The sequence below is a fragment of the Ornithorhynchus anatinus genome, chromosome 1 (assembly GCF_004115215.2).
Source record: "Ornithorhynchus anatinus isolate Pmale09 chromosome 1, mOrnAna1.pri.v4, whole genome shotgun sequence".
In the NCBI taxonomy this organism is placed as follows: Eukaryota; Metazoa; Chordata; class Mammalia; order Monotremata; family Ornithorhynchidae; genus Ornithorhynchus; species Ornithorhynchus anatinus.
Window position 1 is genome coordinate 82,331,469 of NC_041728.1, and position 26,628 is coordinate 82,358,096.

Sequence of the window (26,628 nt, forward strand, 5' to 3'; positions counted from 1 at the left end):
CTTCAAAACCCTTAAGAAATTGCATCTCTTTCAGGAGGCTCTGCCCAATTAAAATCTCATCTCAATTTATGTCCTCCCAGCTTCCAATACAGAACTTTGCTTCCATCTAATCACTTGGGAGCTTATCCCTCAATATCCATCCCATAGCATTTTCTACTTATCTTTATAGTTTATTACATCTTCTTAATTGAAATTTATTTTAGTGTGAATACACACATACACACAGAAATGTTGACTTCAAACAAGTCCTCTAAAGATGATAAAAAAATCTTTGAATTCTCCTTAAACACCACCATTGAGGGGAGCTAGATGAATGCCATATGGTTATTGCACAGTTCTGGACTGATTTCATTTGCATTTTCACATTAGTATTTATGCAACCTTCCTTCAAGAAGAGCTAAAATGTTTCCATCTGTCAGGAGGGCATAATGCTCAAACACTTCCACAATTTAATGAAATGTCTATGGAAATAAGTCTGTCTCTAGAAAGGGAACACATGGCATTTTCAAGGCAGATTCATCACTTTCAGTACAGGCCTACTTGCCAAGAGACAAAGAAATGAGATCAGGCTTGAAGGAAATAAGCAAGTCCTAAAGATATTTAGTAAAGCTGCTCCCCCATGCTAGCACCTTTTTAATGCATTTTCATAGGACCTTGGGTCTGTGGAGGAATCCAATGTATTTGCAGTAGAAGATTGACAAATTAGGAGACACTGGGAAATATGAATGAAGTCAGTGCAGATATTGGGGATCAGTAAACACTTTTATTCCAAAGTATTTTTTTGTTTCCTGCCTACCTACTAGGTTATCCCAGCCCAGCGTGGACTCATTCCCCTGTGAAGGACCTGCAGGAGGCTGACAGTCCCAACCATTCACAGGCTCTCTAGTACAGGAGAACAAACCCTTGATGGGTTGGCTCCACCATAAGTATATCCTACTTGTGGCAGACCATGGGAGCATTTGTGTATGTGGACTCTCTCATATAGGCTGAGCCATACCCTGGTTTCTTTAGACTTATCACCAGTCCATAGAGTCTGAATGATTCAGGAAAGCAGTATATAATACTTTGCTGGTCTGACTGAGGGTTTGCCTCTGCATCATGGTACCTGTATCAGCCATTTTGGAATGACTGTCTCTAGGACTACAGATGGCACTTGAAGTCTGTTGAATTGTCAATTTCCCAGAGGAGCAGAAGCCTGCATTCAGCCACGTTGCATCATCCAGCACTACATATTCCTGCTTCACTCCAGTGGCAACAAAAAATGGATCAGACAGACCACCCCCAACTCTGTCACAGCCAGCCATTTTACCATGGAGTAGTCTCAGAATCTTAATAAAGTTTTCAGGACAGTCAAATTTACTAAGTAATTTCTGGACTTTGTAGCTACTGAGGGTACCAAATGCTTTCATAAGTAATAGTAGTAATAGTATTGAATGCCTTAGTGCAGTGAAGAGTAATAAGTTCTCAGGATATACAAGCACAAGAAATGCTTGTTTGTTTAAATGGTTTTTGTAAGCACTTTGTATGTGCCAAACACTGCACTAAGCACATATACAAGCTTGTCAGATTGGACAAAGTCCCAGTCCCTCTTGGGACTCACAGTTTTAACCTCCATTTTACAGATGAGGTAACTGATGCACAAAGAAGTTAAGTGACTCGCCAAGGTCACACAGCAGACAATGATGGAGCCAGGGTTAAAATCCATGTCCTTTGGATTCCCATACTCTATCCACTAGACCACACTGCTTCTCTACCAGCAAAGTGCTTGCATTCAAACTAGGGAGACAGACATAAAAATATGGATATCCAAGTATACACAAGTGCTGAAATGAATTCAATAAATAAATCCAAAGAGGGGACTGAAGGACTGATAAGAATCAAGGTACTGATAATTAGACTGGGAAAGTTAATTGTAGTATGGGGGATTTTAGGGGTTAATTGAGGAGAGGGCTGGGATCTGACCTCCTTCTGCTGCCCATGGCCCAAAGAGAAATGTTTCAAAACACAGGATTGACACAGCGTGGCTCAGTGGAAAGAGCCTGGGCATCGGAGTCAGAGGTCATGGATTCGACTCCCGGCTCTGCCACTTGTCAGCTGTGTGACTGTGGGCAAGTCACTTAACTTCTCTGTGCCTCAGTTAAATGGGGATGAAGACTGTGAGCCTCACATGGGACAACCTGATTACCCTGTATCTACCCCAGCGCTTAGAACAGTGCTCTGCACATAGTAAGCGCTTAACAAATACCCACATTATTACTAGACAAATCCAGTCTAGTGGCCCAATTACATTATTTGACTTCACTCTCCAGTAATGATGAATAGAACAGGCATAGAGCCTTACAACTCTACAACTGACCAGGCTGGAATAACTTAGGATCTTCTTGAACTTCTCTGGGTGGCCAGGTCTGCCAGAATTCAGGCCTCCTAACTCTATTCAATTGGAGAAACATAAAGTAGTGTTCTCTAGGCTTTCTCTGCATTTCTTTTTTATATGTTGATTATGAAAGCACACAGTTGGTTATGGAATTCTGTCCTGATGGACTTGGCCCAGATCTGGCCAAAGATCTGGAAAGATGTTTTAACAGCCACCTCAGTCAGTTTTCACAATGACCTTCTTGATAAGCAATAGCTCATTAATTTAAGCAGTTTTCACAGTGACCTTCTTGACATGCAATAACTCATTAATTTTAGCAGTGTTTTCACAAGTGCCTACAGGCTAGAGTAATGATGTGGCACTACAGATTGCTTCCAACCCAACACAGAATATGTTTTGTACTACTCCTCAGACTAATAATAATAATTATTCTCAAAAATAAGCTATTTGTGTGGTGAATTGCTGGGGCTCTTGATAGCCAGTATTTTCTAAAAAGGCGCAGAAGACATTTTTAATCTCTATGTGACATCCACTATTTTCAGTGGTATGACTGTGCATCTGGATATTTAATTTACATTGCCACCATGATTAAACAGTTTAGCACCATAACATCTAAAGAAGATGTTGCAAAACCTTTCAAACTAAAGTCAAACATGTGACCTACCATACACATCCAAGAAAACCTTAAGAAGTTTCCTTTCTAAAAATGATTTTAAAATACTTTTCATCAAGTCTAGACAAACAAAATAAAACTTTTTTAACTCAGATAATAAGTCTTTGAAATTTGTTACCACAGAGAATTATACAGATAATTTTGATAATATCAATAAAATAAAAAGGTTTAGGAGATATCTAATAATAAGGGTTATTAGAATAGAAAAAATACGGATAACAAGGAAAAATGTTCAATTATAGTCCAAGAGGGCCAACATCACAATAACAGTGGCAACAAAGGAATTATTGGAGAAACAGAGACAGAACGCTGGGATTAATTGGTCATTCATCTGATCCATCATAGCAATAATTGCTTTTTTATGTAGAAATTTTATGGTGCTCAGAGAGCTTTTATATTATCATTATTGCAGTACTCATCAGTACCCACAGCAATTATTTAGTACTCAACCTTTACAATACTGCATTTCTAGTGAAATATATTTCATTTTACACAAAGTAATGCAAGAGCAATTGTGGAAATCACCTATTATCTCCAATTTTTTATCCTTGCCTGGATGGTGCCCTAAGGTTTAGATAGATTGAATTTCTAGAAAATAGCAAACGGCATTGCAACAGCACCAGATACACAACTGTAATATAATTGACAAAGGTACATGAAAATATATTTTAAAATTTTCTAAAATGTGATGTTCAAACTCACCGGAACTGAAACCTGAGGGTTATCCTTTAGTTTTCCCAAAACAGCAAAGCCATCCACATCAACTTGGCCTCTTGGTTTTATTGGTAGGGTGTCAATCTTGACGCAATCCACAAAAAGAGTTACACTACTCCTCTCTACCCCAATCATAACCTTGTGCCATTGGGAATCAAACAAAATGGGCAAATTTAAAAAAGCTGCTGTTTGGAGATTTCCATCTAATCCTTTATATGAAAATTCGAGGGATTTTGTTTGGCCATTGATCTTCACTGCAACTTGCTCTTTCCCTAAGGAATCCTGGATCTGCCAAATACTCCAGTTCTTCTCCAATGTACTGCCAGTCATCCGAAAAGTAGTTAGAAAGGAATATTCCTCCGGGAGTCCACTAGGATACAGCTGCCTATGTGGAAATCAAAGAATGAGGAGAATGAGTCTCATTTTGTATTTGATTGTAGATATTATTGCCTATCCCTTTGTTTTCTTAGTAATTCACTACTCTCAAAATGCCTTTGATTTAAGACTTTCTGACATTCTCTATTTCAGTATTGCATTAAGCTCCACTAAGTCTTTTAGGGTGTCAAGGATCAAATTCTCCATCTTTTGGCCAGTAAAACTGATACAATCTTCCTGGTTAAAGAACATTTAAATGGCACCAATTCAAAATCCCATTGATGTTGCCATCTATTCTACTAAGATTGAATTCACCCAACCTTAGCTTAATATTAACCATTCTTACAAGGTTTGGGCATTTCCTGACAGTAAAAGAGCAATGGAAACTTGAATCAGTTGTTACAAGGCCACCATTTCAGCCCAGGGGTATATAGCTTACATTGTTTATTCTACTGCTTACACTGTCTACAATGAACACTTGTTTCCGTCTACTTTACTATCAGTGGTTTCACCTTCAAATTCATTCACATACAAAGGACAACTGTGCACACACCTTTAATTCTTATTTTTATATCAGAAGCTAAGTATTACTGGTTTAAAAAGAGCAATATTCATTGATTACATCAAATTGTTTTCTCTAGCTAGCGATTTCAACTTGCTTTGGTTTAACTACAGATTGTTTCTTTAAAATCAGTTAACAGAATGTGTTATTCATTAGACTTCAAAGGCAAAACCTTCCTTTTTATTTCACTTATACTTCATTTTTCAATGCACTCTTTGAAATACAATGTATACTATTAAACTAGAGATCAAATCTCTATTTGAATATATGTATCTCCTTGCTTTCCAAATAGCATCTGCCAAATCTGTCCAGATGGTTCTTATTGTATAGTTTATGGTGTGTTAGCTTGTGATTGATGGAATTATAAGATCAGTCTCTTTGCATAGTTAGACGTTTCCAGATCTAGCTGCCTTGGATAAAAATGAATAAAGAGTGAGTTAGGCTTCATTAATTGCAAGAGTATAAGATGTCAGTACACAATTAAAATAAAATAAAGTACAATTTTCTGGAAATGTATAATTATCTTCACTAATTCAAAGGTATCAGAAATGTCTTATTCAGAAACAACATTTGTCAATGATTGCCTTAGGCTAGAGAGTCAATCTTTTTGAAATACATATTTATAAGACCTTCACCCCCAAATATTGGACTGAGACGTCCATTTTGCTCATCCTAAAGAGCTTCTATCCCTCTCAGGGTCATACCTGGAGAGTTTTAAGTACTCTACCAGTTCTCGGCTATGGGAGGCAGAGTCAAGGAGAGGTCTTTCTATTTCATTCCTAGTTTGGTCAGTGGCTAGCGAGTGGAAGCCAATTCGCTACAAGTCAAAACTTACCCATGGTGGGCATCAGCGGCATGGGAAAGAGTCAAGGGCAGAGACTCATGTTTACTGCGTGGAAGGAGGTAATGGTAAACCACTTCCATATTTTTACCATGAAAACTCTACGGATAGAGTTTTACCAGCATACCAGGTACCTGGTATTTACTAGAATACCAGGACAATTGCAGATGGAGAGTGGGGCATTCTGGAAGAGATATGTCCAAGATGTCACTATGGATCAAAAATGAATCGAAAGCATAAGACAAGACAATAGGGCTTCTTCTGTTATCCCCGTGGTCCTATCTGGAGCAAAAATGTAGTATTGAGTTTCTTGGTATCAATCAATGGCATTTATTGAGTGCTTACTATGTGCAGAGCACAGTACTAAGCACTTGGGAGAATACAGTACTACAACTTAACAAACATGTTCCTGCATAAAAAACTTAGTCTTGAAGGAAAGACAGATACTAATGTGAATTAATAGGTAATTTATAATATTTAGTTTAAAGATACATTAATTAGTGTTTTGTGGTTGGTGGTGGAGTGGCTATTAAATGTCTGAAGGTAACAGAACCATCTCCTCCCCATATTGTCAGAATCCTCTCCCTTTGGCTCCAGGGATAGGAGCTTCGGCGGGCAAAGGCTGAGGGTTTTCTCTGTGTGTGTGGAGGGGCTGACGATAGGAGAGTAAGGCTTATGTAGGAATCTTGGTAAGGCCCATTCAGGGGAAAAAACTTAGCTTTTTTTTTTTCCTTTTACCTTTCCCTTTCTCCTGCTTTCACTTTTTCTTTGTTCATTGTCTGACTCCCCCGTTTAGACCTGAGCCTGTTGTTGGGCAGGGATTGTCTCTATCTGCTGCCGAATTGTACATTCCAAGGGCTTAGTACAGTGCTCTGCACATAGTAAGCGCTCAATAAATATGATTGAATATGATTGAATGAATGTTCTTTTTCCCCCTTGTATTTCCCCATTTATTTTCTGCTTCCCCCTATTTTTTCATCATTGTGTATTTTTCCTTCCTATCCCTTATATTTCCTCATATCTTAACCCCTCTTATAAAATCTCTCCATCCTCACAAATCTTGCCTACAGAATTAGACCTAGACTGTGAGCTGGAACATGGTGCGGGGGAAAGGTGTCCTATACATTAGAAACAAAAGAAACAACTGGAAAGAAAGGATTGGGCTGTTGGAAACTTACAGCTGATGGAAATGTGGTAATGTGGGACATTAGACGGGATCATAAATAAATTTGGTCCCCTACCGCACCACCCTAAAAATGACAGAGAGAACCCCTAAAAGCCTCACTTCAAAGCAGGGTTATGGTTGCAGTTAACATTATGCTGTCAACAGAGGTGTGTCCAGCATAGAATGAAGAGTAACAGGCATCTATTAAAAAGCCAACACAGAACCCTACAACTTGAAGAAACCACCAGTCCACGATAAGACAGAAAGTATTCTTCTATCAAACTAGCACTCTCTGCTCAGCATTAGTTGAGATCAGAGACCACTCTCATTCTCCCACCCAATTCTTCGGTTGTGGGGGAGGGAGGGAGGAAACGAAGGAGAGAGGGTGGAAGGGAGGGGAGCCCTGTCCTTCACAAGATCAGAGGATAAGCAGAAGTCTACCTTCCCACAACTTACTGAATATTGGAAGACTATGTTGATTTCTCACCAAGGACTTTGTCACCAAGAAACAAAGGTTCTTCTGGTTTAGTATAATGCTTATATATCTTACTGGTTTTTGTTCTTTATGGTATTCATTAAACACTTATAATGACCCAGGTACTGTACTAACAGTTGGGATAGATACGAGCTAGTCAATTTGGGCCCAATCCATGTACCAAATGGGGCTCACAGTATTATTCCCCATTCTACAGATGAGGTACTTAAGTGACTTGCACAAGGTCACACAGAAGACAAATAGCAAAACTAGGATTAGAACCCAGGTCTTTCTGACTTGCTTGTGCTCAATCCACTAGGTAATACTGCTTCTAACTACTGTTGCCCTTGTAAACTGCTGAGATTTAGTCTTCCTCCTTCTTCTGTTGGTATTTGTTAAGCGCTTACTATGTGCAGAGCACTGTTCTAAGCGCTGGGGTAGATACAGGGTAGTCAGGTTGTCCCACGTGAGGCTCACAGTTAATATCCATTTTACAGATGAGGTAACTGAGGCACAGAGAAGTTAAGTGACTTGCCCACAGTCACACAGCTGACAAGTGGCAGAGCTGGGAGTCGAGCCCATGACCTCTAACTCCAAAGCCCAAGCTCTTTCCACTAAGCATGCTGCTTCCCATCTTCCCTCCCATTTTAGATTGTGAGCTCTTGATTGACCAGGGAGATAACTTAATGAGCTTCCCCTAAGCACTTTAGAATTTAGTTCAGTGCTTTGCACATTGTAAACACTTAATACTAATAATATTAATGCTAATGGTGGTGACTTAAGGAGAGAACTTGACTTCTTGAAGGAGTGGGGAAAAAAAGAACAATTAGTACTGGGTGAAAGCAAGTTGGTTGTTCTCCAATTTATAGATCAAGGGGCAGTAAATGTTCAGACCAAATATCTTATCACCAAGCAGAAAAACATTTCTGTACATTTTGTGAGCCAGGATATAAGATCCTAACCAAGGATAAGGACTTCCCCAGTTAAGCTCTCTTTTCCCTATCCCCCTCTCTCTTTTGCATCTATGCACTTGGATCTGAACCCTATTCACCCCACCTTCAACCTTTATGTCCATACCTATAATTTATTTGTTTATATTGATGTCTGTCTCTCCCTCTACACTCTAAACTTACTATGGGCTTGGATTGTTTCTACCAACTCTGTTATAGTTTACCCTACAGAATGCTTGCTTACTTACTATAGTGCTCTGTACATAGTAAGCGCTTGATTGATTGATAAGATGAAATCAAGTTTATATGCTTTCTCTTACCTAATAGAACACATTTTATACTTCTAATAGTCTGCTGAAGGTAACCAAAGCATAACAAATGTGTTAATCATTACATCTAAGGGATTCTAATTTTTCCAAATTGGATACTTCCCCCCTAGAATTTGCCTTTTCCAAAATCTGGTCCTCTAACCAACACACTGGCTCCAGAAGTTTCAAATCCTCTGTCTGAAAATCATTATTATTAACATTTATTAAACTTCCACAGTCTTCTTACCAAGTCCTTTGCATGTAACTCATGCTGTAGCGCAATATTATCTTGTCATCATTGCCAAATAAAAAATTAAGCTCATTAGAAACTTAATATGTAAGGTTTAGGCTTCAGTAGACTAAAAAATCTGAAATTCATTTTATAACGGCAACAACAAACAAGAACGGAAACCTTGCCCAAACACAAGAACATAACTGCTAAAATAACTTGAGCATGAAAGCATGGGAATAGGTAAGATAAATCTTAAATGGACAATCGTTTTCATTATGCTTTCCATTACCATCATCGATATTGTTGCCATTGTGATACTTTTTGAAGAGCGTCGTATGTGGTATTATTTTTCAGCACCAACGTGCTTGAACAGCACCCCCTCTAACCATTTCACCACTTGATGGCACCAGTTGAATCATTCAGGCCTATAGCACACTGCTCAGGGAGCTATACAGTAGATCCTTTCAGTCAAAACCAGACAAATTGTAGGAAAATAGTACAGAGAAATAAGCCCACTTCCTGCATCGAGGCTGTAAGAGTTTCAGTGGTTTTTCTTGGAGAGAGAGCGAGAAAATGAGAGAAAGACACACTGTATACGAAAATCAAAAGAGAACTATCCATAAATATAGGCATTCAAGCAGATTGTAGACCTAGTTGTGGATAAATGTAAATATTACCACAGCTATGGGTAGGGGATGTAAGATAGAGAAGCTGAATGTACAATTTATTTATATAGCATTATATATAATATATATAATATCTGTATACCTTTTTTAGAGTATTTATTAAGGGCTTATGAATAGATCAATTTACACAACCATGTGTCAAGAATTGAGCATGGAGAAATTCTAGACTTTCATCACCTACCCTAATAGATGATGGACTGAAAGACAAATAGTTCTTTTAGCACAAAAAATGGTGGGGTTGGGGGCAAATTGAGCACAATACATTTGTTACCTGGTTGGGATCCTGAAGTCTACATTATTTCCCAATTTGTAAGCCACCTGTAATGCAGTTGAGCCCACCATCCTGCGGATCGCTCCTCTGGATGCAGCTTTATCTACCTGGAACTGAGAGATCAGGTCAAATCCTACAGGTAAAAAAAACGAAATCCCCAGTGAGATTAGTTAGTTTCCTTCCCCTGCCCCCCCACCTCCTGCACCCCCCACAGTGTTTCAAACCTCAAATTGGAGAGAAAGGAAAATCTAAAAATTGGGCACTCACTAGCAGGGTTTCTACTCACCTGGTAGGTCATCCTGTCCAATTCTGACAGGTGGACATAGGTCATTCCTGGAGTCAGAATTCAGAGTGACAGGAAATCCTGCAGGAGAGACAGCTATCACTCAAGTTCATTCCTCTGAAAGTCACTTCCCCCGGGGGACCCATGAAATGGGATCAAGAGCTAATCAATGATCTGCAATAACTGTCTCAGGTCATATTTCTTATTTACTTTTCTTCTTGGCATGAGAAAGCAAGGCAGGGACCTGGGGAGGATATAGGAAAGTAGATTTATTACATAACCTAAAGCAAGGTTTAGGTTATTAAACCTTCAGGGTTTCCTAGGAATGTCTTCCTTTTTGAAGTGCAGCTGGGTTAACATACTGAAAGGCATAGTATCAAGAAATTTTCAGGTGGTTTGGGGCCAAAAAAAACCAACAAAACTTATTACTAAATCAACGACTTCTTTAAAGGAATGAAAACCCCAACCAGCTCAATTGGCTGTTGTGGGATGAGTCGTTGGTAGTCTCTTCTTCCTTGGGTCCTCCCTTCCATTCCAGTGCCAAACAGAGGTAGTAATTAGCGGTCCCAACTCCTGGAGATTTGCCAACTCTGCCTACTAAAAATGAGAAGGGATCATTATTCAAATCTTTCAGAGAGACAGAATAAATATGCCAGTTTACCAAGGGCTGTCTCTATGAGAATCTCCTAAGGCCAGAGAGAGTGGGGTTGGGGTAGACGGAGGGAGAAGAACCCAACCCCTACTTGAAAGTGGCTAGAAGGAAAGTCAAATATGTACACTAGTGTTTACCCTGAACGTAGCTCTTGGAGGCAGAAGGTGAGGGACATCAGCCCAGCATGCCCTGCTCACAGAAGGTGCCTTGTACCTTCTTGGACTCTGAATCCTCCCTGTGGTTCATTTCTTACCCGCTGAATTCATGGAAACCCTGTACCCCAAAGGGGACATTTTTAAGCTGTTCCCTGTCTAGCAGCTTCACAGCTCCAAAGTCTTTTGGACTTTATGGACAAGGAGTTAGGTCACCTAAAGATGGAAAGTTTTTATCATTCACAGACCATACAATACTTTTAAAACCAAGAATTAGTTTCTAATTAAAACTTGCTCTGAGAGGGTTTAGGAATAGGGAGATGTTTAAGACAAATGAGCAATAGGAGAAAAGAAGAAAAATAATCAGAAATGAGATATTTTAAGATATCAATGTGATTTTAATTTTCATAAACTGTATAAAATGGATAATTCTAGTAGAAACAAAAGAGAGAAAATGCTTCAGAGATCTTCTTTATGAAGTTCCCACAACCAAAGGACAACATGGGTGAGCCTGCTTTCTTCTCCCTTTCCCTCTGCTCTGTCAGTCAGGCCACTATGCTCCGTGCAAACAGGTCTCTAGTAGCTCCAAGTGACAAGAAGAAAACCAAGCCCTCAATACCCCTTGATACATTTGCTTCAGGATCCCAACCCCAAAGCATGAAGAATACAACTATCTTCCCCCTCCTTAAAAGCACTGTCTCACTCCCATCCCCTTCCCCTCATTCATTCATTCAATTGTATTTACTGAGTACTTACTGTGTGCAAAACACTGTACTAAGTGCTTGGGAGAGTACTATATAACAATAAACTGACACATTCCCTGCCCACAATGAGCTTAGAATCTAGTGGAGACAGATATTAATATAAATAATGGTCAAATTCAAACAATGCAACTAGGATTCTGAAAGCAGGAGCCCTTACGTGGACGTCGCTGGATGGTGGCAGATGCCCATGGTCCCAGTAAACAGCACATACAGAAGAAAGCTGGAATTTGCCTGAAATAAGAATGTGAGAGGGAGGAAAACTCTCAGCCTTGAATCACATGGTGACTGGAAGATGTATGCTGCTGAGGGATAAAGCAGAGACATTTTACCAGAATAGGCACATGGTCTGTGTCCCATTTTGCCCCTCCATTTAGACTTTGAGAGCTCTCTATTGGTTCAATTTCTGGGTTTAAAGAGTTGCTTCCCTTCATTACCACCACTCCCCACTCCAATCCCCCAGCCACCAGTGGAGAAGCGAGAGCCCAAATCTTCACTCTTGTCTCTAATCCACATTTCCCCACTGCTGTTGAGGCAACAAGAAGATCCCTCAGAGAGACATTCTTACCAGCTGCTCCACATTTTCCCAGTGCTGGCTTTCAGCAGCTAATTCTCCCTTCTTCTGGTGCCTGGAAGTTCTGGCCCACAGGACTAGTGAGTCCTGGGTGCAAGCTCCAGCCCCTTCTGCCCTAACCAGGGCTGCAAGCAAAGGGGGGAGGAGGCAGGAGCGGTCAGGACACTTTAATCCTGAGCAAGGGAAGGGGGTGGGGAGTGGAGGGCTCTGTGAAGCCCGGTCATATGTGGGGGCGGGCCTCAAGAAATCCCTGGAATATAAAAGAAGGTCTGAGCAGAGGAAAAACTGCTGGAAAAAAAAAAAACTTCAAAAGGCAAATAGCTATGAATGCTGAGCCTGAGAAGCCCACCAGAGAGAACTTGGAAAACTGCTGTAGGAAGAGGACTGAAAGGAGGAAGAGAAGTTCTGGCTTTAAGACATACGTGCCTGGAAATGTGGTCAAAATGTTCAAGTTTCTGGCTCTTGTCAACTTGCTGGCTCTCAGGCCATTGATAAAACCCAGTGTTTTCTGATTTACAGATAATTTGATTTTTTTTTCCTTTAGGGATAGGTTCATCATCAAGCCTTTTAAGTGAGTAGCTACTATATACAGAACACTGACCTAAGCACTCAGGGAATTCCCTTACAAAGGTAGAGAAAGATAAGTTTCCTGTTCCTGAACCTGGAGCGGCAGAGGACCTGGATTCTAATTGCCCTTCACCACTTGGCTGCTCTGTGACCTTGGGTAATTTACTTAACATACCTGTGACTCATTTGTAAAATGGAGATTAGATACCTGTTCTCCCTCCTACTTACACAGCATGCCCCATGAGGGACAGGGACTGCTTAGCCTGATTATCTTGTATCTACCCCAGTGATTAGTACAGTGCTTGACATGAAGTAAGCACTTAAGTACTACAATTGAAGGGTTTACAATAAAATGGGGTGTTAGGAAGGACACTGTAGTTCAGAAAACAGTCACGGTTTTGTGACCAAAAACTCATCCCACAGAGCAAATGTCATCATGTTCTTCCCTTACCTTATAGATGAGTCAAATTTTACTTGTCCAGAATGATTTCTAGACAGAGATCAAGAGCTCCTGTTTAATGATGGGTAATCTCCATTCCAGGCTGGATTCCAAGTTATATAAGAATCTAAATGACTCAAACCTTCAGTACAGTCTAGCCTCCCAGGACTTCTCCAGTCAATAGAACATTCAGCCTAGTCTGGGTTCACTCAACTGGAAAATATTGTGGCCATCTATCTCTCTCTCAGTTGGGTTGGAATCAAACTAACTCTCAGATGTAGGTGAAGACACAGCTAGATTCACCAGGGCAAACCTCAAGATTAAGATCCTCTCAAAAATGCCCAATGTCACACAACGTATTTTGACTCCTACCACAAAGTAAGGGAATTCAGAAATTTTTATTAGGCAAGCTCCTCATTCAATAATATAATAATGTTTACTCATCAAACCTAGCTTCTATAGGAAGTTCTCTTATTAGGAGGGGGAAAGAGGCATTATGGGCAAGGTTGAGGTTTTCTTTTCTGTAGGGATACATCAGGAGGGCATTTGCTTCTTTGTTAATGGAAAAAATAGCAACCACACAAGAGATTTTTAGGACCTGAACTAGGATAAATCAGCTGGGGTTCAGGGGCGTTCTTTAGAGAAGCAGCATGGACTCGTGGAAGGCACAGGCCTGGGCATCAGAGGAACTGGGTTCTAATCCTTGATCTGTCACTTGTCTGCTCTGTGACCCTGGATACTTATCTGTACCTCCATTACCTCATCTGTTAAATGGACATTAAACCCTATTTACTCTGACTTAGACTGTAAACCCCATGTGGAAAAGAGACTGTGTCCAACCTGATTAACTTGTATCTTCCCCAATGCTTTCCCCTCTCAGGATCGCACCTGGAGGGTTTCCAGTACTCTATCAGTCTCAGCTGTGAGAGGGAGAGTCAAGTGGAGGCATACCTAGTCTTTTCCTAGCTTGGGCAGTTGCGAGCAAGTGAAAGGCAATCTGCTGAAAGTCAAAACTCCTCTGTGCTTGGCAGCAGGGGCATGGGAGAGAATCGAGGGTGGAGACACAAGTTTACTGAGCAGAAGCAAACCACTTCCATATTTTTCCCAAGAAAACTCCATGGATATGCTACCAGAATGATTGCAAATGGAGGTGGGACATTCTGGGAGAGGTGTCCCCATGGCTGCAGATGACAGCACAAGACGAGACCCCAGTGCTTAACACATAGTAAAAGCTTAACAAGTACCATTATTATTACTTAACCTGCTCCAACCACCACCCAACAACAGTTCCATAACTTATGTCTCCAGGACCATCCAAGATAAGAGAAGAGATAGATATGAGCTTCTTGAGGTTCAGGGACTACTTCTAACTCTCACCAGTATACTTTTTCCCAGTGCCTAGAACGGTGCTTTACTCACAGTATGAGCTTAATAAATACAATTACTACTACCTATTTAATTCAGGCTTTCATTCAGAAGCTGCACTGCTTTAAAAAATCCTTAACTTGGTCTTCTAGGAAACCATTCCTTACCTGCTTTCTTGTTGATGTTCCCTGGTCTCATCCACTCTTTAACCTCTCAGCAGTAGCCCTGTTAACAGATGCCTCTTCTTGAGTTCTGACTTTGTTCTGCATCCAAGAGTCTATCCAGAAAGGATGCTATTCATACAACCTTGAAACTTCCTCTTCAAATGCCACCCACACCCCTGGTATGGGTCTTACAAAAGTCTGGATCAAACTACAGATGCTGACAGGGAGACAAAGAGATAATAATGAACCTTTAGCACCTGAAAAGCTGCCCAATGTTTCTTCTAGTGATTCAGGACTGAGCCTTGGCCTGGTTTTAAAGAAATAATATTATTAAAAATATGAACACATAAACATAGTAAAATCCTGGTACTGTAATAAGGTGCAATCCACCTATTCAGCTGGACTTTTAATTTTTTTAAGTCATGAAAGATGACTCACTTCTTTATTCCAGATTGTGGGACTGTTTACCTCTTTTCTGAAAGCCTTTGGAAATGGCCAGTGTTCAGTTCTGTACAAGGTTTGGACCATAGATTTGACCCACACACAATCAAGGTCTTAAGGTAGTCAGACACCTATCGTGTCTACCAACCATTGTATTGTACTCTCCCAAGTGCTTAGTACAATGAGAAGCAACTTGGCCTAGTGGATAGACCATGGGCCTGAGAGTCAGAAGGACATGGGGCTTGTCTTCTGTGTGGCCTTGGGCAAATCACTTCACTTCTCTATGCCTCAGTTATCTATCTGAATCTCTATCTGGAGATTCAGACTATGAGACCCACATGGGACAGGGACTGTGTCAACCAGTTTGAATCTACCCCAGTGCTTAGAACAGTGTCTGGCACATAGTAATCACTTAATACCACAATTATTATTGTCATCATTAATGCTTTGCACACAGAAAAGAACTTAATAATTTATTGGGAAGAGTTTTCCAGAACCAAGCCATCATGGCAAAGACCCAGAGAAGAGCCCCTCAAATATTTCAGATGACAGAATACCAAATTATAAGCCTATTAAGGGAAACTACATTCTTCTAAACTCCTTTGAATTCATGTACTTAAACTGTTCTTCCAACTTATTCAGGCTCTGATTCATTGAGATACAGATATTCACACTGACTGCAAATCATTTTTTTTTATTAATCTGTAGCACTCACAGCAGTAGTTGTGCTGTAATTTAAAGCTTTGAAATTGTTTTCTCACATTATGAGAAAAAAGAGTACATTTCCCAATGGTGTACATTAAGAAAGCAAATTGAATTAACAAAAAATATAACAAAATGTGATTCTCATGACTGTAGTCTGGGAACCCTGTGAAGAAGAGCAGGGCTGATAACAGTAATAATGGTTATTATTATTGTGGTATTTGTTAAACATTACTGCATGCCAGGCACTGTACTAAACGCTGGGGTAGATACAAGCAAATCAGGTTGGATGCAGTCCCTGTCCCACATGGGACTCACAGTCTCAATCCTCATTTTACAGAAGAGCTAATTCATTCATTCATTCAATAGTATTTATTGAGCGCTTACTATGTGCAGAGCACTGTACTAAGCACTTGGAATGAACAAGTCGGCAACAGATAGAGACAGTCCCTGCCGTTTGACGGGCTTACAGTCTAATCGGGGGACACGGACAGACAAGAACAATGGCACTAAACAGCGTCAAGGGGAAGAACATCTCGTAAAAACAATGGCAACTAAATAGAATCAAGGCAATGTACAATTCATTAACAAAATAAATAGGGTAACGAAAATATATACAGTTGAGCGGACGAGTACAGTGCTGTGGGGATGGGAAGGGAGAGGTGGAGGAGCAGAGGGAAAAGGGGAAAAAGAGGGTTAAGCTGCGGAGAGGTAAAGGGGGGATGGCAGAGGGAGTAGAGGGAGAAGAGCTCAATCTGGGAACGCCTCTTGGAGGAGGTGATTTTTAAGTAGGGTTTTGAAGAGGGAAAGAGAATCAGTTTGGCGGAGGTGAGGAGGGAGGGCGTTCCAGGACCGCGGGAGGACGTGACCCAGGGGTCGACGGCGGGATAGGCGAGAGCGAGGGACGGTGAGGAGGTGGGCGGCAGAGGAGCGGAGCGTGCGGGGTGGGTGGTAGAAAGAGAGAAGGGAGGAGAGGTAGGAAGGGGCAAGGTGATGGAGAGCCTTGAAGGCTAGAGTGAGGAGTTTTTGTTTGGAGCGGAGGTCGATAGGCAACCACTGGAGTTGTTTAAGAAGGGGAGTGACATGCCCAGATCGTTTCTGCAGGAAGATGAGTCGGGCAGCGGAGTGAAGAATAGACTGGAGCGGGGCGAGAGAGGAGGGAGGTCAGAGAGAAGGCTGACACAGTAGTCTAGCCGGGATATAACGAGAGCCCGTAACAGTAAGGTAGCCGTTTGGGTGGAGAGGAAAGGGCGGATCTTGGCGATATTGTAGAGGTGAAACCGGCAGGTCTTGGTAACGGATAGGATGTGTGGGGTGAATGAGAGAGACGAGTCAAGGATGACACCGAGATTGCGGGCCCGAGAGACGGGAAGGATGGTCGTGCCATCCACGGTGATAGAGAAGTCTGGGAGAGGACCGGGTTTGGGAGGGAAGATGAAGAGCTCAGTCTTGCTCATGTTGAGTTTTAGGTGGCGGGCCGACATCCAGGTGGAGACGTCCTGGAGGCAGGAGGAGATGCGAGCCTGAAGGGAGGGGGAGAGGACAGGGGCGGAGATGTAGATCTGCATGTCATCTGCGTAGAGATGGTAGTCAAAGCCGTGAGAGCGAATGAGTTCACCGAGGGAGTGAGTGTAAATGGAGAACAGAAGAGGGCCGAGAACTGACCCTTGAGGAACTCCAACAGTTAAAGGATGGAAGGGGGAGGAGGCTCCAGCGAAGGAGACCGAGAATGACCAGCCAGAGAGGTAAGAGGAGAACCAGGAGAGGACAGAGTCGGTGAAGCCAAGGTGAGATAAGGTATGGAGGAGGAGGGGATGGTCGACAGTGTCAAAGGCAGCAGAGAGGTCAAGGAGGATTAGAATGGAGTAGGAGCCATTGGATTTGGCAAGAAGGAGGTCACGGGTGACCTTAGAGAGAGCAGTCTCGGTAGAGTGGAGGGGAAGGAAGCCAGATTGGAGGGGGTCTAGGAGAGAATGGGAGTTAAGGAATTCTAAGCATCGACTGTAGACGACTCGTTCTAGGATTTTGGAAAGGAAGGGTAGTAGGGAGATAGGGTGATAACTGGAGGGGGAAGTGGGGTCGAGAGCGGGTTTTTTTAGGATGGGGGAGACGTGGGCATGTTTGAAGGCAGAGGGGAAGGAGCCCTTGGAGATTGAGTGGTTAAAAATAGAAGTTAAGGAAGGGAGGAGGGCAGGGGCGATGGTTTTAATAAGGTGAGAGGGAATGGGGTCTGAGGCGCAGGTGGAGGGGGTGGCACTTGCGAGGAGGGAGATCTCCTCTGAGGATACTGCAGGGAAGGATGGGAAAGTAGGGGAGGGGGTTGGTGGGGGGGAGGGGAGAGGCGGAGGGGTGACTTTGGGGAGCTCAGACCTGATCGTGTTGATTTTCGTGAGGAAATAGGTGGTCAGATCATTGGGGGTGAGAGATGGGGGAGGGAGAGGAACAGGGGGCCTAAGGAGAGAGTTAAAGGTCTGGAACAATCGGCGGGGGTGACGGGCATGGGTGTCGATGAGGGAGGAGAAGAAGCTTTGCCTGGCGGAGGAGAGGGCAGAGTTAAGGTAGGAAAGGATAAATTTGAAGTGTGTGAGGTCGGCTTGGTGCTTGGACTTTCGCCAGCAGCGCTCAGCAGCTCGAGCATAGGAGCGTAGGAGGCGGACGGAGGAGGTGATCCGGGGCTGTGGGTTAGTGGAGCGAGAGCGGCGGAGGGAAAGGGGGGCGAGAGAGTCGAGATGAGTAGGGAGGGTGGAGTTGAGAGCGGAGACCTGATCGTCGAGAGTGGGAAGTGAGGACAGGGCGGCAAGGTGAGGAGAGATGCTTTTGGAAAGACGGATGGGATCGAGAGAGCGGAGGTCTCTGTGGGGCAGTAGCGAAGATTTGCAGGGGGAGGGAGTGTGAGAGATGAGGCAGGTGAGAAGGTTATGGTCAGAGAGAGGGATTTCAGAGTCGGTGAGGGAGGAGATAGTGCAGTGGTAGGAGATGACGAGATCGAGGGTGTGACCGAGTCGGTGAGTGGGCGCGGTATGGTGGAGGAGGAGGTCGGCAGAGTCGAGGAGGGATAGCAGGCGGGCGGCAGAGAAGTTGTCGGGTACATCCATATGGATGTTGAAGTCTCCAAGGATCAGAGTGGGCAGAGAGAAGGAGAGAAGGAAGGTGAGAAAGGGGTCAAGGTGGTTGAGGAAGTCGGAGGTGGGACCAGGAGGGCGGTAGATGACAGCGACAAGTAACTGGAGGGGGTGGTAGAGGCGAATGATATGGGCTTCGAAGGAGGGGAAGGAGAGGGAGGGGGGAGGAGGGATAGTGCGGAAGCGGCAACGGGGCGAGAGGAGGAAGCCGACGCCTCCCTTACCGGTGAGTCTGGGGGAGTGGGAGGAGAGGCCTCCGCCGGAGAGAGCGGCGGCGGAGACCGTGTCTTCGGGAGAGAGCCACGTTTCCGAAAGGGCGAGGAGGAGGAGAGAGCGAGAGGGGAAAAGGTCATGGATGAAAGGTAGCTTACCTGTAATAGAGTGGGGGTTCCAGAGGCCACACTTGAAAGTAGCTGTGGGTGCAAGGGGGGGAGGAGGGGAAGGGCGGGGGGAGGGGAGGGTTTGGATGGGAAGGAGGTGGCGGGGCCCTGGACGGGGAGAGGGGGATGAGGGGTAGCGGTGGGACAAGAGGACTGGGATGGGGCATGGGTGGGGAAGAGAGAAGGGGGGAGGGGGTGAAGAGGGGGTTTGGTGGGGGGAAGAGTAGGGGGAGGGGGAAGAGGGGTAGCGCTGGTAAAGTGGGGTTCTAGGGCGGGAGAGGGGAGGAGGGGAGGAGACAGCTGAGGCACAGAGAAGTAAAGTGACTTGCCCAAGGTCACACAACAGAGAAAGCTAGGACTAGAACCCACAACCTTCTGACTCTCAGGCTCATGCTTTATCCACTATGCCACTGCAGCTCAATCCCCTTTTTTGCACCTGCCATCACTGCAAGGACAACAGACAAGAGGGGTAATAATTGCAACCTGTGCCCTTTCCTAGAGCCCATAACTCACTTCTCTCCTGAACCAGCCAAGTGCAGTGGGATATTGCTGGCAGTGGAATAAATCTGTGTAATTCATCCCTGAAAGGCTAACCTTATTGTTCCCCGGGCATTCTACTGTCTGCTGCTATTGTATCATAATTATCATCATCATCAGTGGTATTTATTGAGCACCTACAGTGTGCACAGCACTGACTAAGTGCTTGGGAGAGTACCATCCAACAGAGAGTTGGGAGACATGTTCCTTACCCACATGAGCTTCCAGTTTAGCGGGGGAAACAGACATTGATACAAATAATTTATAATATATAATTTATAGATAGGTACATATCTGTAAAGTGCTGGAGCAAGCAACCTGCAAGCCAAAGGTCGGGGGCAAAAGTTTCAGCAGCTTGTGGTGTGACTGGCTGTTCCCCCGGGAGCACCTTGCCTCATCCGCGGGCCGCTTTCGCAGTGGGGCCACAGAAGGGAAGTCAATCGGGAAGGGGCCGGCCAAATGGGCTTCCTCCAATGAGATGGGCCCAGGAGCAGCAGTGGCGCCCACCATAGCCCACCAGACAGAGATGACAGGAGTCAACTTGGTCTTAGCTGACCTCCTCAGGGGCACTACTGGGCCATATGGAGATGAGCAACCAGGTACTGATTAGGGGGTGAAAGAAATGAGTGAAATAAGTTTAGAGGAGTCTTTTCTTTTCTCCCCTTCCAGGGAGAGAATGTCTGGTATGAGACACTGGTTTCTAAAGCAGAGGAGAAAGAGGAACCACAACACTCAGGCATCCCAAAGAGGCAACAGCTAAATGATGGGACTAGAAGCTATGTCCTAATAATGTCATTATTATGCTTCCCCAGGGGGAGCTTAGTAGATGTCAAGCTTTCCAACACCCACAATTCCCATTTCCCACCTGCCAAGCAAGTCTGAATTCACTGGGGTATTGAGGCCTATCTACTTGTTTTGTTTTGCTGTCTGTGTTCCCCTTTTAGACTGTAAGCCCGTTGTTGGGCGGGGATTGTCTCTATCTGTTGCCAAATTGTACATTCCAAGTGCTTAGTTCAGTGCTCTGCACACAGTAAGTGCTCAATAAATACGATTGAATGAATGGGATCCAAAACTAATCAGATACCCATCTAGAATCATGGCAAATGATTGCAGTGCAATTGTCTAAATGCATCTCTCATGGGCCCTACTTCAGCCTCCAAACCCACCTTAAAAAAAAACACCCAAATCAAGGAACCCAAAAGCCCCCAACTCTCCAAAATTTGACTTTCAGGTAATGAGATCTATCTTTGAAATAGGAGTAGCTCACTTAACATAAAAACCAAGCCCTCTGCAAGGTGCTGTTGGGAAGTCAGGGAAATCAACAAACCAACCATATTTCCATCTTTGGTTATCACCATTTCCTCCTCTAGAAATTCTAATCCCATTCATTAAATTTGCAAATCAGGTCATTTTACTAAAAAACCCAGAAATTTTGTAATGGTTTAAAATGGCATTTCCCATCCATTATCACATCCATATTTATGGAGTGCTGTTTCCAGAGCACTAAACTAAGTGCTTGAGAGAATACAATATAATGGAGTTGATAGACACATTCCCAGTCAAGCAGAAATTTTTCATGGGAAGCCACAAGGCTTAGTAGAAAGACCACTAGGACTGGGAGTGAGAGGACCTGGATTCTAAACCCATATCTGCCACTTGTCTTCTATGTCTTGGGCAAGTCACTTAACTTCTCTGTGCTTCAGATTCCTAATCAAAACCTAATCAGTTTCCTAATTAAATACCTGTTCTCCCTACCCATTAAACTGTGACCTCCATGTGGGACACAGACTGTGTCTGAATGGACTAACTTTTATCTACCTAGTGCTTATTATAGTGCTTGGCACAATGTAAGCACTCAATTTGACAATTATTACTATTGCCCTGGTCCACACTGTGGAGGCAGAATGCTGAAACTGAACCCTGCAAAGAGAAGTCAAACATTCTTTGAAAAGTGGGGAGAGAAAGTGGGTCAGATGGGCTAGTACCATAAAAAAAATTAGAATTAGTCTCTCAGTATGAGAATTGGTCTCAGAGGTTCCAGCTCTGTTGTATTGTACCTTCCCTTGTGTTTAGTTCAGTGCTTAGCACACAATAAGCACTCAATAAATGTCACTGATTCCTTGACCTTCTTTAAACCATTACTCTCTTTGTAAATGTCTGGCAAAGAGAGGAGAGGGAATCATAGTCATGACCTGCTGAGAAGGCCATCAAGGTGGTTCAGAGTATGTCAGTCGGTGGTCTTATTACCTGCTCAGAGTGTATCAGAATACCTAGATAGTCCATAAACAATATTGAGGTGCCAAGGAAGTCCTAGGATGCTGGAGACAAGATCTCTTGCTGATTTGCATGGCAGCTGGTGACCGCCTCTGTCTCAGTCCTTGGCTTAAGAACACACATAAGATGATCGCAGCATCCTTATCTAGGCACAGAGATCTCAGATCCTAACTCAGTATGAGCACTGGGGCTTCCTTCCCATGTGATTTGTCCTTACATGCCATGTTCTCAAGTCCTCTAACTTAGAATTGGGAAAGCTTTAAATGAGAATGACTGATCGATATTCTCTTAAAATATGGGAACCATTTTTTTTCACGAATGCAGTAATTAAAAATTCAAATGTAATCAAAAAGCTACCCATTTTTCATGAAACAGGAAGGAATAATGTGTCATTTTCAAAACGTTTTCACAAAATCCCTGTGATTTATAGTATTCTGTAGCCTTCATGAATGGGAAAAAGTCAGCTGCCTATGCATCTTGCTATATCAGGGGTCTGCAACTTAAAGTTTGAGCTATATCTGGATCTTCTTGGAAACAAATGGTGCCTCTGGAGCTGAGACTTAGGGGCAGGGCATTTACACTGCTTCTCAGTCTCTTGAACTAAGGGTGAAGGAGGACAGAACAATCACAGTGCATAAAATCTTGCTTCAAATGCTTTGGCTAAAGAGACAAACATAAATTTAGACTTGAATTAGAACTAAATATCCATTGCCATTATTTTAAGCTTTCCTGTATTCTCTTGGAAATAACCTCCTTTAGATGGTAATCAACCAACTGTACTTATTAAGCACTTACTATGTGCAGAATACTGTACTAAGCAGTTGGGAGAGTACAATATAAAAGAGTTGGTAGAAACATTCCCTTCCCACAAAGACCTCCACCACAACATTTGCTAGACTGCTTGTCTGTCTTCATGCCACATGGACATCAGCACCACTATTAGCTAAATTTCCTTGCACATTCCTAGTTTCAAAAAGTCAAAATGGTCCTTTCACACCACCAAAATTTATTCTGTTCATATTGTCCTTAAATAAAGAAGCATAAGCAAGATCAAACTTGGTCAGACTCACAGTTTTTTGGGGGTTTTTTGTAAAATGGTATTTGTTAACTGCTTGCTTTGTGCCAGGCAATGTTCTAAGCATTGGTTGGATACAAGCTAATGAGCTGTACACAGTCTATTTTTTCATTCAATAGTATTTATTGAGCACTTACTATGTGCAGAGCACTGTACTAAGCCCTTGGAATGTACAAATTGGTAACAGATAGAGACGGTCCCTGCCCTATGACAGGTTTACAGTCTAATCTTACAGTCTAATCATTTTTCACATGGCTGGACACATTTACCCTCTCATGTAAAGAGAAAGTTTCCTGTACTTTACCAGTCTCAGCTATGGGAGGGAGAGTCAAGCAGAGGCATACCCCTTCCATTCCTAGCTTGAACAGTGGCTAGCAAGTGGACGACAATCTGCTACAAGTCAAAACTCACCTGTGCTGGGCAGCAGTGGCATGGGAGAGAGTAGAAGGCAGAGACTCAAGTTGACTGCGCAGAAGGCTGTGGTAAGCCAATTCCATGTTTTTACCAAGAAAACTCTTTGATGATGATGATGGTATTGTTAGGCACTTACTATGTTCCAAGCACTGTTCTAAGGGCTGGATAATAATGATGGCGTTACTATGTGCCAAACTCCAGGGTAGATACAATTAAGTTGGACACATTTCCTGTCCAACTTGGGGCTCACACTCAATCCCCATTTTACAGAAGAGGGACATGAGGCCCAGAAAAGTGAAGTGACTTGCCCAAGGTCACACAGCAGGCATGTGGTGGAGCCGGAATTAGAATGTAGATCCTTCTGACTCCCAGACCCGTGCTCTATCCACTAAGCCATGCTACCATGGAGGTGAGGAATTCTGGAAGAGGTGTATTGGAAACAACTCCACACCACAAAAAAAAGATGTCCTACTTGGAGCTCACATATTTAATCTCCATTTACATATAAGGTCATTTAGGCACAGAGAAGTTAAGTGACTTGCCCAGTGTCAAACAAAAGATAAGACACAGAGCCGGGATTAGAACCCCAGGTCCCTCTGACTCCGAGGTGTGGGAGTCACTAAGCCACTAGGTCATGCTGCTTCTCTTCCCCAGTATTCTACCTCAGAAAGTGATCCCAAAGAGAAATTAAATATCTTGAGTTCCTTTCCCTTCTGGGGTCTCATTCCACTATCCACTGCATTTTTGGTCTGTCTTTTCCTGCCACCCTGAGCTCATGGGAAAAGCAAGCAGGGCTACAGGGATCTTCTCTAAACAGAGCCATTCTGTTATCAGTACTATGAGAGCACTCACATGAAGGGTGGGGCTCTGTGACAATACTTCTGAACAATAATGTGCTTAGGACATCTCTTTTCCATCATTTATAAACACCTTTTTTATATTTTTTTTAAAGTTGGAAAGGAAGATAGTTTTGTTCATAATCATTTTTGTGTCCTTATAGTAGAAGACAAGCTTTATTAAAACTAGGCAACAGTTTGCTGTCCCTTAACTAAGAGAGAAATGGAATGAATATACACCAAGGTCTTCACCTACTGCCAGTTCCCTCCTCTCTCATTCCCCACTGTAATTACAACAGAATATTTTATCTTCGCTAACGTAATACTAGACTTGTCCTTAGTGGCACAAAACAACCTTTTTTTCAATATAAAAGCTAGGTTATTTCATCTTCTGCAGAAAATTAGTTTAAATAATCCTAAGAAAATGTGAATGTACCTTAAACAGATGGTTTTACTATTCTGAAAACTATGTTTTACAAAAATTATCGTAAATCCTCTGGCCTGGCCCTGAGTCACAAAATAAAAATTGTTTGTAGATTAAAGAAAACATTTCCAGAAACCAGATGCTTTGATATATGTCCAATTTTAACATATTTCTTCATTTAATTTTCTAGGAAATCAATGTAAAACTTTTAGCACGCAAGTGTGTTGTGTTTAGGATTCTGTAAATTATTCTCAGAAATGAAACCCTGAAAATCTCTGGCTGAGATGATGATTAACAATTAGGAGGTTGTTAGAATTAGGACACCTGTGATGTCTTCACTGGATTCAGTTTTGATATAAAAAACTTTCATAGTAAATAGAAACTTTTGGGGGATATTCTATTTTGTAGTTATAACCTAATTAATTCATATGATGTCAAACCAACAGATTCTCAACAGCGTTTCTCCAAGGCTGATAGGCAACTGATAATTTACAGTGCCTGGCATATAGTAAGTGCTTAACACAAACCGTAATTATCATTACCACCTGAAAAACTATTCAGTGGACGGTAGTCAATAAAAATCAGTTTACAAACATTTTGTATTTGCAACCAATTTAGAGGAGAACATAGCACTAAAAAGAGTTTCCCAAGGCACTTTTTGCCTATTTCTCAATCAGATTTTTTAAATCAGCATCTTCAGTGTAAATTGGAAAACACTCAAACATTGTATAGAACTTTTGGAGGAGACATTGAACAATTTCTACAATGAATATTCTAATTTTATAAGCGCTAACAAAAGATAAAGACACTACATGCCATTGAGTCCTTCCTCTTTTAGGTGGAATTTCACACTCAACTTCTTTAATAACTCACTCAGAACTAGTACCTTTTTTCAGCTTGCATAGAAATTATACTATACTAGCTGTCGATCAACTTCAAGGAACTATTTGAATTATTGTGCACCATGGAGTCTACCGATGGTTGCATTGCAGCCAAGGGAAAAAGTGAGGGAATGTAATTTTGGCAAGTCCAACCACTGAATTCAATTCTTCGTGTGGGTCCAGTGACTAACCCTTACTATTATATATACTGAAGATGTTAAATATGTATTGAATTTTATAATAAAATATGTATGCATCCTTGTTAAATGTGATCTTTTTTCTTTTAAGTTAAAAAAATTCAGTAAATTGAGTTGGCATAAATTTTGCCTTGCATCATGAAAACAACAAAAAAGTATTTGAAGTATTTTGATCTTGCACTGAACAGTAGGTGGCAGTAAAATCTAAAAGTTATTTTTCCCTGGTCAACAGGCTAAATCTGTTGAACCAATAACAGGTAATAGATCGCAAAACTAAGAATCCATCTATCTTTACCATTATCATGGTATTTGGCTCATTATCTATCAGTGGTGAGTCCCATATGGTCCCAAAATGCATAATGCCCTCAAGTTCACACTCATTCAGTAGGATTTTTTGAGCACCTGTTGTGCGCAGAACATTGTACTAAACCCTTGTGAGAAACTCAATTATTCATATTTGTTGAATGTTTACTTTGTGCTGAGCATGGTACTTGGGAGAGTACAATACAGTTGGTAGACACTAAGAACTTAATATGTCTCTAAAAGAACTCCCACCCAAAACCTGTCCTTCCCTGACATTCCTATCACTGTAGACAGCACCATTCATTCAATAGTATTTATTGAGCGCTTACTATGTGCAGAGCACTGTACTAAGCGCTTGGAATGAACAAGTCGGCAACAGATAGAGACAGTCCCTGCCGTTTGACGGGCTTACGGTCTAATCGGGCGAGACAGACAGACAAGAACAGTGGCAATAAATAG

General features: G+C 42.4%; 1 protein-coding gene across 1 annotated transcript in view; it reads right to left on the reverse strand.

The window, feature by feature from the left end:
• Nucleotides 1-15,529, reverse strand: part of COL9A1 (collagen type IX alpha 1 chain) — a 100,011-nt gene extending 84,482 nt beyond the window's left edge. The window contains exons 1-7 of the mRNA XM_039913939.1: nucleotides 15,522-15,529; nucleotides 14,726-14,800; nucleotides 14,587-14,622; nucleotides 11,635-11,708; nucleotides 9,913-9,990; nucleotides 9,627-9,759; nucleotides 3,750-4,146 (exon numbers count right to left, since the gene is read on the reverse strand). Of these exons, the coding sequence (XP_039769873.1) occupies nucleotides 3,750-4,146; nucleotides 9,627-9,759; nucleotides 9,913-9,990; nucleotides 11,635-11,708; nucleotides 14,587-14,622; nucleotides 14,726-14,800; nucleotides 15,522-15,529 (801 nt within the window). The remainder of the gene's footprint in view (nucleotides 1-3,749; nucleotides 4,147-9,626; nucleotides 9,760-9,912; nucleotides 9,991-11,634; nucleotides 11,709-14,586; nucleotides 14,623-14,725; nucleotides 14,801-15,521) is intronic.
• Between the last annotated feature and the right edge of the window lie 11,099 nt (nucleotides 15,530-26,628).